The 12,267-nt window shown below is 41.3% G+C and overlaps 1 protein-coding gene across 5 annotated transcripts in view; it reads right to left on the bottom strand.

Annotated features, from left to right (window-relative positions):
* CCSER1 (coiled-coil serine rich protein 1) overlaps positions 1-12,267 on the bottom strand; it is a 706,782-nt gene that overhangs the window by 372,128 nt on the left and 322,387 nt on the right. For all 5 annotated transcript variants that reach the window (XM_035113300.2, XM_035113303.2, XM_035113302.2 and 2 more), the window contains exon 7: positions 6,949-7,026. In XM_035113300.2, coding sequence (XP_034969191.2) covers positions 6,949-7,026 — 78 coding nt within the window. The remainder of the gene's footprint in view (positions 1-6,948; positions 7,027-12,267) is intronic.

Raw genomic sequence — 12,267 nt, 5'->3', positions numbered from 1 at the left:
CATTTTTTTGCAAACAATTTTTCCATTCATCCTCGTACGGCAGGGATGGCAAAAGAAAACAATAAAGCTACTGATGATTCCCAATCCAGACTGGAAAGTCAAGCACAGGATAATGATTGATGATGAAACTGGGATTGAGGAAAGCCAAATGTGTATTAACCATAATATGCTGAAGTTAATAAATCAGAAGCAGACAGAAACAATATTTGGCTCTTCTCTCTTATTATGCCACCTCTGTTGTGGGTCCTTGGTTTCCTGCCCACCTATTGCCATGTGCATGCTGATCTTTATTTTACTAATTCCTCTATGTTCTAAAATACAAAAGTTGTAATGCAGAGTTTATGACATAAAGTGGAATTACATTTCTGCTCCTTTCTCCCACATCCTTCTTAAGAAGTAAGTCTTGAACAGTCAACGAAACCAAAACAAGACCAACAGAAACCACATTTCTCCAAATTTCAGGACATCTGAGAATGCATACAAAAGGAAGGTGACTTTTTCATTTTATATACCAACCTCAGGGAGACCTGTCCTAAAGTTGTGCACAGGTGGTATATTCTACCCACATATCTTAGTATGGTGCCTAGAACATGGGCAGAACAATCCGACTGAGTCAGGAAATGGAGAATCAAATGCTGACAAACTACCAAGTATCAAAACCCTGCTGAGCTCACAATAGCAGGCAAGTGGGTCAACGTGCCTTCGGCCCCCTCCATCTTTGTTGGAAATGGGCAGGGAGGGGGCCTGGTGTGCATCACACATCACAGCTTCAACAGCCGACTCCCTCAGAGTGCTCAGCCTTCTCCACATGATGCTATGTAGATTTTTAGGAGCCATTTTGTTTTTATGTTTGTTGTTGTTGTTTAGTCGTTTAGTCGTGTCCGACTCTTCGTGACCCCATGGACCATAGCACGCCAGGCACTCCTGTCTTGCACTGCCTCCCGCAGTTTGGTCAAACTCATGTTCGTAGCTTCGAGAACACTGTCCAGCCATCTCGTCCTCTGTCGTCCTCTTCTCCTAGTGCCCTCCATCTTTCCCAACATCAAGGTCTTTTCCAAGGATTCTTCTCTTATGTTTGTAAGTTGTGCCAAAGTTCCTGGGCCAGAGAAGCACCAACAGTGGACATTGTCATAGCTGCAGGTAGGAGACTTGTGAGGTCAGACCCCACACCTTCAGCAGGAGAGTTCCCACCTCATTTTTTTTTTAAAAAAAAATCCTATCGCTTCTGTGACACACTCCTGGGGACTATAGGAATGCATCCTGTATACTACACTGGAAAGGTGTGTGTGTGTGTGTGTGTGTGTGTGTGTGTGTGAGAGAGAGAGAGAGAGAGAGAGAGAGAGAGAGAGAGAGAGAGAGAGAGAGAGAGAGACTCTGAGTGCAGAGAATCTACCAACAGGGTCCCCTCTGCCAATCTTAGCACCCAAGAGGGTCTGTAGGGAAAGTGGATCTTTGGCACTACTAAGACACCACCACCACCAGGGGAACATTGCATACTATATCAGGAGATGATATCATACATGGCTGTTACAGCCACAGTCTGTTATGCTAGATGCAGGAAATAATTTTCTGTCGGCTTCTGAATGGGAAAATAAACTGCTTGACAGTGATGTCAAAACTTAGTAATTATATTCAAGGCAAAGAAAGAGAACAAACAGTATATATAAAATAGTCTACTTTTATTGATTACTGGAGAAAGTCAGACTCTTCTGACTTTATGTATGCCTTTCATTTATTGTAATACCTTGTTCAGGAAAAATCATGTGTGTGTATGTGTGGTGTTGTAACACTGTAATCACCTGATACAGAAAAAAAAAAGTTTAATATTATGCTCTCTGTCTGCAATTAATGTACCAAGAATGCACTGCATTGTTTTTGTACATTCACATTATGCACTGATAAGACAGACTTTTAGCTGATGTAGGATGAAAGCAATAAACAAATTTTCCACAACTAAATTCTACTGAAATCACTTCATTTTCTTAAGCTAGCTATCCCCAACCTGGTGCCCCCATGCTGTCTGGGACTACAACTCCAAGGTGTTAACTGGGGCTGATGGGATTTGTCATCCAAAATAGCAGGAAGGCACCATGTTGGTAAACATTCAACTATACACTTTAAATCCATTGATTTCAATGGTACATACGGCTAATTAATGTTAAGTATTATTTCTTTTTGAAACCTAATGGGTAAGATAATATTTACCCCAGTTTACAGTTTCCTTATCTAGACAGTTTTTTATTTGATTAGAATTCCTCATTGAGTCTATTTTAGTGGAAACATGGGTAAACATTTCTCATCTGAAATGTTTCTGAAATGTATCTGAAGAAGTGTGCACGCACACGAAAGCACATACCAATGACAAACTTAGTTGGTCTCTAAGCTGCTATTGGAAGGATTTTTTTTTGTTTTTTTGTTTTTGTTTCGACTACGGCAGACCAACACGGCTACCTACCTGAAACTATTTCTCAAACCAACAAACATATTATGAATTGTTTCCCTTTTGATGGGAAAGATTCTTTCCAAATGGATAGTGTAGTCCAGGGTCTAGACTACTACAAGTGATCCTGGCTGCTAGATTATTCTTTTCAGAAGTTGCTATTTGAAGCTGGTAACCTGGTTACAACAGCCACAAAGACAGAATCTAGTGGGGATCTCCTTGATGAAAGAGAGCTTTATCAGCAGACTTCCACACTTTTTCTAAGGATTATCTCCTTTTATTAATTGTGCTGTTTCTCATTTGGGGGATTAGTATCACCACAGCTAAATACTGAGGCGAGAACAGAGTAACTAAACTTAGCAAAAACTGGAAAGAATGACCAATTCCCCCAAATTATTATAAATCAGAAAAAGCTTTGTCAATTTCAATAACAATTTGGTAAATAAAGCTAATATTCATTGAAGTACTAAACCAGCCTTGGCCACTGTAACCTCTGAAAAACCAACATCAGAATCTGGTGGTACATCAGCCCAGGACTTGACTGGCTCCTCTTTCTGTGACTCTGAGCTTGAGGCCATGATCCATAGTAGCTTGTGCTTTGTTTGTTGTTAAAGGACTTCTGTCAACGAACTTATTGTGTATGTGTGTATACAATATTGATGGACCAGGAGACATTGATAGCTTGATGAAGATGTCAACCTAGTGTGTGGTGGCTGTGAAAAAGGCAAATTCCATGCTAAGGTCATTAAGAAAGGAATGGGCAATATAACTTCCAATATCACATTTATGTTACACGAATCTATGGTGCAACTGCATTTGAAGTACTGTGTACAGTTCTGATTGACTCGCCTCAAAAACGGTAAGTGTGAGGCCGAGTCTTCAGTCTCTATTTGCTGCTGCTGCTAATTATGTACACCGTGGCATTCCCCCCACCCCTGTTTTCGTATTTTTACTACCACCTGAAGTCACAGAAAAATGATCTGCTAATTCATTCAATAAAATTTTAGCCCAGCTGGCACCTCTTGCACTGAGCTAGGGATGGAGCCGCCTCTGAGTGCTCCCCAAACTGCCCTCATATCATTTTTTTTAAAATCTCTCAGACTGAGTGTCAAAAACAATGCCACATAAAAAGCCTGAAGAACCCCCTATAGATGGCAGCTGGGTACGCAGCAACACTGAGGATGTTATGAGCTCCTGAGGAAATGGCACAGTAGGAGGCACAGTGGTGATTTTAATTCCAAATTTCCTGTGATTGAGTCCTCAGGCCTAATGTGCAAGAGCAACAGCTTTAGTGCTATTCATAGATATGAAAGCTGACCTTTGTCCCTCTATGCCTCAGCCGCACATTTGCTCTGTACGTTTTATATCAGGAGCAAGCTATTTAACCCACCTCCTAATACCATATGTACCTTTCTTCTTTTAGAGAGGGAAAGGCCATTTATCTGCTGACAGACTCACCCCAAAATGTATACCAGGACCTGCTGAGGTGGGACAGACCCTGCCCCAAAATCAATGTATCAGGTTCCTACCAAATCTTAATCAATATGCTGTAAAAAGTTTGAACAGGTTTTCTTGTAAGAAAAAAAAGTAATGTATGAAAGAAAGAGTAAATAACACACACACACACACACACACACACACACACTTCTCTCTCCTTGGATCTCAGATATGATGTCCCAGAATTCACATGCTCTATGAATCCAATACTGCCTGTCCATATAAGCTTTATTAGAAAGCCTGGTCATCTATGATGAAGTTAGTTTGTACAGGTAAAGGTAAATGTCAGTCTAGTTAAGTCTAGTTGAATTCGACTATGGTGCTCATCTCTGCTTTCAGACCAAGGTAGTCAGTGTTTGTCTGCAGTTACCGTAGCTTTTCTGGGTCATGTGGCCAGCATGACTAACTGCTTCTGATGCAACAGGACACTGTGATGGAAGCCAGAGCACACAGAAACACTACCTTCCCACAGCAGCAGTACCTATTTATCTACTCACACTGGTGTGCTTTTGAACTACTAGGTTGGCAGGAGCTGGAACAGAGCAACAGGAACTCATCTTGTCACACAGATTCAGACTGCTGACCTTACGATTGGCAAGCCCAGAAGGCTTGGTGGTTTAGACTACAGCACCACATTTGTACAGCAAACACATTGAAAGGGCACCCCATTTCCTTAAGAGAGCCAGTGTGGTGTAGTGGTTAAGAGCGGTAGACTCGTAATCTGGGGAACCGGGTTCGCGTCTCCGCTCCTCCACATGCAGCTGCTGGGTGACCTTGGGCTAGTCACACTTCTCTGAAGTCTCTCAGCCCCACCCACCTCACAGGGTGTCTGTTGTGGGGGAGGAGGGGAAAGGAGAATGTTAGCTGCTTTGAGACTCCTTCGGGTAGTGATAAAGCGGGATATCAAATCCAAACTCTTCTTCTTCTTCTTCTTAAGTCAGAACTGATATTCCAAAGAGACAGCTATAACTTATTTCAAATTCAAAAGTAAACCACAGTTTACTATCCCACAGAGGCCCAGTTCTTCTACCTGTTGTTAAGTGACAATTGCTTTTCTCAGAACTGCCCAAAACAAATCAAATTAAACATCTAAACATTACTGCTTACTTCATAGGAAGTTGGGAAGTATGACTATCAAATTGGCCATAGTAATACATTCCCCGTCATCACAAACCACTATTATAGACTGACAGTATTTGGAAAGGGTTATTGCATATGAAATCACTCACTCACGTTACTGCTGAAACAATGTTGCTCTCTCCTGGAGCAAGTCAGCAAGCAATAACAGAAATGGTTGCATTTTATATTACTTTTATTTCCCTTCAATGGTGCTGGCTGGAAGTTGCACATGAATCTCCCCTGAGCCTGAACTCAATGTTTACATGAGTTCCATAGGAAAGCTAGAAGTCTTTCTTTCAAAAGCCAAAACAAATGTACCCCTGATTTTATTTGTAATATCCTTTTAAAAAAAACAACAGCCATACAACAATGTGTCCCTGTATGCCTACACACAGTTGTCATCTGTCTTCTCAGGTTTCTTCAAATGAACAGATGCCAACAAATCACCACCTTCTTACAAGTTATTCTTTATATAAAGTCACTCTTTAAATAAATTCATGACATTGACTGGAGGACCATAGTCGAGATGAAGCTAAACAAACATACAGAAGGCATGCCACCTTGAGTTCCATGATGGAAGAATGGAGGGATAAGGGAAAACTAGGTTGTACATACATGCATACTATGTGCCTGTCAGATACAGTATCTAGGTTCAGGTGGTAAGGTCCATGCCCCAATGGCTGGAAAGGCAACAAGTACCATAAAACTGAGAGTATAAAAAAGCAGCCATCCAGAAGAATCAGTGTCAAATTCCCAAAGGGGCAACTTAGGGCAGGGATGGGGAATCTGTGGCTCCCTGGATGTTGTTGTCCTTCAACTCTTATTGGTGCTAGTCAACATGAGCAATTGTCAGGGAAGATGAAAGCTGTAGTCCAGCACCATCTGGAGGACCACAGATTCTCTAGTCTAGTCTGCCACCAATAAGTTATCCAGAACCTGGAGTGACAGAGAGCCAGTGTAGCATAATGATTAGAGTGTTGAGCTAGGACCTACGAGAGCAGGGTTCAAATCCCTACTCAGTCATGAAGTCATTATCTCTTAGGTTGTTGTGAGAATGAAATGGGGAGGAGGAGAACCGTGTACACCACCTTGAAATCCTTGGGAGGATAAAGGTGGTATATAAATGTAAGGACTAAATAAATAATAATAAATAAAGAGGACTGTGGTCTATAAGGTTAGTACTTGACTTGAACCACTTGCAATCCCCATCTGCAGGCAGCAACCCTGGTGCCAGAGGGAATAGAGAGAAATGTCACCAGGGTGATAGAAGTACTTTTGGATAGTATGATGGCTTCAGCAGATGTCATAAAATATTAATTGTGGGCCATGCATTATGCCATGTTCGCCTAACATGCCCTATTGACAAAGTGGAGACATAACCCAGGGCTGTTTGGCTGGTCAGGAAGAATAAAGGTTTTTGATTAGGATGTCTCTGCTCACACAGTAGTTTTACAAGGTGCAGCTATTCCTGTAGATAAGAGAAGCAGCTTCCTCTCTGGATGTAGAGAAGGATACATGCCCCACCACAACAGCTATACACACACACACCCATCTGCTTGCTGAGCAGGCAAACAGGAGTTTCAAAAGATGCCGATACATACTGATTAAAAGCAAACATAAGGAAATTGAGATAGTTGTTGTTGTTTATTTATGCAAGGAAACAAAAGGGTATTTCCTGGAGTCTTGGCAAAACAGGGCTTAAAGTTTTGCCTAACATTAATGTCTCACCGAGAGTGCAAGTCTGCTTTCAGCATATCCCTTGCTGTTCTGTATATCAGTCAACTCCTCATGATTTTTGCAAACATGCAATTATAGCCAGGGTACTTAGAAGCATGCACCTGTTTAAGTCAAATACCGCAAGTATCATTGACTCTGTGTTGAAACATATTTACCTTGAATGGCAACGGTTCTTCAGTAAGTGGGCTGACAGGAAGCGAGTTGGTACTGCTTGCAGGACTCATATCTGCACTCTACAAGAAAATAAAAATAAAATCTAGATTAGCCTGTGACAAATCCACTGTTTAAATCCACTGTTTAAGTGCTTGGTGTAGCTGTGGTACTTTGACCAGGAGAGCACCCCATCTATTACAATGAAGAGAAAACAAATAATGATACAAAAAACTGTAACTGAAGCAAGCATTCTACTTTGAGCATTTTTCTTGTGCATTTTAACACCATCTGGAGTAGCAAACAATGAGCAACACAATCCTAACCATATCAACTCAGAAGTAAGTCCTATATTGAATTCAATGGGTCTCGCTCCCACTTAAGTAGGGTTATGACTGCAGGCTAAGATCTTCAAAGCACAAGCTAATAAGCACCTTTAGCAAACACAATAGAAACAGTTTGTTTCCCTTAATGGTCCCTGCCCCAGGCAATCACCTCATCAGGAAGCTAGCCTGGCTTATAAATGTATTTTAACACTTGCTGGATCCAAGGGTTGGAAGGGTCTTGACAAACAGTTTACTCCACCCCCACCCCCACCTCATAACAATATAACATAAAAAAATAAATGTAATATATGGAATGAGGGCAAACTTCAGGATCCTGCTTATTACTTGTGGGGGTATAAGGCGGATGACTGATAAGCATCAGGCCTTATGTTTAATTTATACCCTAGCTGGCAGTGTCAAGCACAAGATGTGGATGGTAGATCACACACACTGGACAATATATTTGAGTGTATCAGCAGTTCCCCACTCTTTCAGAAAATATAAACCAAGGATGGGCAGCCTGTGCCCCTGCAGTGGTTGCTGGACTCCAGCTCCCACTATGCCCAGCCAGCATAGTCAAAGGTCAGGAATTATGGGAGTTGTATGTAGGGACGCGGGTGGCGCTGTGGGTTAAACCACAGAGCCTAGGGCTTGCTGATCAGAAGGTCGGTGGTTCGAATCCCTGTGACGGGGTGAGCTCCCATTGCTCGGTCCCAGCTCCTGCCAACCTAGCAGTTTGAAAGCACGTCAAAGTGCAAGTAGATACAGCGGGAAGGTAAACAATGTTTCTGTGTGCTGCTCTGGTTCACCAGAAGCGGCTTTGTCATGCTGGCCACTTGACCTGGAAGCTGTACGCCAGCTCCCTCGGCCAATAACGCGAGATGAGCGCCGCAACCCCAGAGTCAGTCACAACTGGAACTAATGGCCGGGGGTCCCTTTATCTTTACCTTATGTAGTCCAGTAACAACTGGAGGGTCACAGGTTCGGCATCCCTGATGTAAACTGTATGTGAAAACTGATTGCCTCTCGATCCAACTCATAAAACTGGAATGTTCAAGCTGTGACCCTATTTTTCTAAACAGAGAGGGCACGACAGCCACCCTAGATAATTGTACTATAAAATATGTGCAGTCTTGTGAACATCACTCCCAAAGATAGAGCCAATTTTGTTTGTGGTAACTGCTTTCCAACAAGAGACTACAGTGCTATGATAGCTGCCAGACACCAACTTCCCTCAAGATTGCCATCAAAAATTATTGATCCAAGAAGTTAATACTGGCAGAAAATATCTTCAGTGGATATTAGAACCAAGAGAACAAATAAATCCTGATAACTAAAGAAAGGAGAAGACAATCTGTGTATTTTATAGCTATTTAAAGAGAGGAAGTGCATTTTCAACTTATTTTCAGGGTGATTGCTTCAACTGTATTGTTGGTCATTTAGTTCAATGTAAGTTCACAGCCTGGAAGTTGAGTACAGCAAGCAGATGGGATATGACTGAATAAATATTTCTGAATTTTAGACTATTTAAAGAACAGTAAAAGAGCCAGTCACAATTCTCTTGCGTTCTTGTGGCACATATTTATTTTCGTGCAGGCAGAAATCCTCTCATTTGTATACCAAGTTTTGCATGGGCTTTTTGGGGTAGTTAGGAAGTGGGGTCGTGTTTAAATGTATCAGTGAAAATAGAACATCTGTTGAGTACTAGGATCTGATCAATGGTAACTTATAACCATACTGATCTTGATAAGAATTTCTTTATGAAAGCTTATGGGACAACTCCACAGTAAATACCTTAAGGTTTGCAAAGTGATGCACTTGTTAATAAAACACTACACAGAAAATGATTTGTGATATCTATTCATTTTATATGCACAATATGCTACAGAAGGATCTGGGCAATGGCCAATAAAATTGTAAGTTGCCCAATATTCACAGAGAAGGGTGCCATCCATAGCCTGGTGCAAGAACCTTTCATTCTGTGCAGGAGCTAAATATCACGTGCAAATGTCTAACATGCTGACATTCATTGAGAACATATTTAAGTAATACAAAATTCAGACTTGAAACCTCCATAGCTAAATAAGTTAAAATGACCTGTCAAAAGTGGTTCCATACTGAAATTACAAAAGTCCTTTGGAGAGTAGATGAAGCAGTGAGAATAATTGCAGTCACAACATTTAAAACGTGCAAAATGGCTTATTAAAAGCTTTAGTGAAATACATGGCAACCTCAGCAAGTTAATTCTGTTTTGAATAACCTCTACTCTACATTTCTTTCTTGTCTTAAAAGGCAGGGACATTACTCCTGGAAACAGAAATATGTAAGAAGTTCATTCCCAAACTTCAAAAATGAAAACAGGAGAAAATGTATGTATTATATACATGAGTGCATGCCTACACATAAATTTGCAGTACAGCAGTGTGGTATAAAGGTAAACACAGAGTAATATATAGAGATATATAATTATAGATATACAGAGAGACAGAGTACAAGAGCACAGAAATACACACACCAGGTATTCTGGAATGTGCTATGAAATTTCTATCCGGATGCAAGATTTTCAGTACTGATTCTTACTCAAAAGTATATTGCACTTATTTCAATAGGATTCTTTCCCATATACCAGTATATACCTTTTCACAATGCAGCATGAAACTTGCAACATGTTTTTGTAGTCCCAGGGGCCCAGACACCTCAAAGTTTAGGGCAGCTGCTCCTCGCCAATGAAATGAAAACCACCAGGCACACAGATTGCAGTCACTTTTCCACTTCCCACGTAAACAGAGAAGGCCTGCTTACCATGGAGGAAGGAGATAACCTACCAGTTCCTTTATCCTCCCCCAGTATGCCACTGACACCTTCTTCCAAGTCTCTTCTTCTTCTTCTTCACTTGACTTGCTTTGAGACTTAAGAGCCATCAGGTAGTGTCTGGCATCTTGCACCATTTTCCCACCCACCTGCAGCCCACCCAGGCTGAATACTGGTCTCGGCAGGTTGTTGCCCACACATGCATATGTATAAAGAAACAATTACCAGTACAGAGACAATTAAAAATGTTGGGGAAATAGTAATAGCTATCTATTGAGAGATATGTATTGACATACATCTTCACAGCTGCAAGCCTGAATAGCTTCAGGAAGGCCCTAAAATAATGCAAATCTTTATTTAAAGGTAGTCCTAAGGTGGCTTACGAAAGGTAATTGAATAAGCAATTTAAAATTATTGCAAGCCACTCTAAGTAAGTATATAGACACTAGAAGAGCAGGATACATGTATATATAAAACAGTGATAGGGCCCAACAGATGGGGCTTGGTCTTTTGGGGGTAGCCGAGTTCTCAGGTATGCTGGCCCAGCCTCAGTTTGCCATGGTTGCAGTGGGAAAAGATTGTTGTTGATACAAGAGGGGAGCTGTCAAAGCCCAGATTCTGGGAATCCCTCCTTAAGACTCATTGGCACCATACAACAGGGATGGAAAATATGCACCCTTTCGCCTAATTCCATGCAGGTGGAGGGAGGAGCTTGGAGGGAGGGCAAGGTGGAAAGAATGGGGAGAGCATCTATTACAGAGTTCACTTTTGGGGCATTTCTCCGGGGGGGGGGGAGCAGTTCATCAAAATGAATAATAAACTCAAAGCTTCCATGTACAGTGGAACCTCGGTTTATGAACACCTCGGTTTATGAATTTTCAGTTTATGAACGCCACAGACCCATCTGGAACGGATTAATTCATTTTCCATTACTTTCAATGGGAAAGTTTGCTTCAGTTTATGAACGCTTCAGTTTATGAACAGACTTCCGGAACCAATTACACCCATGCTTCAGTTTATGAACGCTTCAGTTTAAGTACTCCGCGGACCCGTCTGGAACGGATTAATCCACTTTCCATTACTTTCAATGGGAAAGTTCCCTTCAGTTTATGAACGCTTACTCCGCGGACCGTCTGGAACGGATTAATTCACTTTCCATTACTTTCAATGGGAAAGTTCGCTTCAGTTTATGAACGCTTCAGTTTATGAACAGACTTCCGGAACCAATTGTGTTCATAAACCGAGGTACCACTGTATAGGCAATTAATCAATATTATTCCTTCACTATGTAGTTCTTGCTGGTATGGAGGTGGCAGCTTCAGACTCCCCCCCCCCGCCCCGGCAGCTCCAAGATCATAACAGAAGCAGGAGATCTCACTGGTCTCCAAGACCCAGGAGCTGTGCAGGTGCGAAACATCTTCCTTCATTTAAATTGCCATGCTTATAGTTTTGATTTATGTGATGGTGGTTTGGGGTGATGGCTGGTGGCTAATGCAACCATAGCTGCCAAGTTTTCACTTTTCTCGCGAGGAAGCCTATTCAGCATAAGGGAAAATCCCTGTAAAAAAGGGATAACTTGGCAGCTATGAATGCAACACACACACAAAATGACTAATGTGTACTTCTTGTGCCTTACAAAGGAGTGGTAGGCTCCATTACAGACCTTCCACTGATGGCATAAATGTGAACTGCTCAGAGGCAACTCTAATTATTATAGGGAATTGGGGGTGGCTCCAAGCACCACAGACTAGTGCTTTGGATCTCTTTTAAAGCAGACACCAATCAAGCTTCTTTGGTGAAAACTGAATCAAGACCTATCTTGGCATCATAACTGATTTAAGTAAGCCAACTAGAGTGGGACAATCATTTTAAATGATAATTATACTTAAAATTCCTGACATGAGCTAATGACCTAATGTAGAGCACAGGAGAAATTAACACTAAACAACAGGTGTATGTTGAGATAATGTGTATCAAACATTTCTTCTGGAAGCAAATGTGCTTTCAGCTATGTTGAATTGAAAATAATAAAGTAAAGATCAGTAGGAAGCTAACCAGGCTCTAATTTGCATTGCTTATAAATTATTATTGATAACTCGGTGTAGGATTTACCATTTGGAGAAAAAGTGACTGATGTGTTTTTAATAAACATAATCAGTTAGTCAGAGACACTATTGGATTGCTGTA

Source organism: Zootoca vivipara, chromosome 9 (genome assembly GCF_963506605.1).
Source record: "Zootoca vivipara chromosome 9, rZooViv1.1, whole genome shotgun sequence".
In the NCBI taxonomy this organism is placed as follows: domain Eukaryota; kingdom Metazoa; phylum Chordata; class Lepidosauria; order Squamata; family Lacertidae; genus Zootoca; species Zootoca vivipara.
This window is presented reverse-complemented; position numbering and strand designations above follow the sequence as displayed.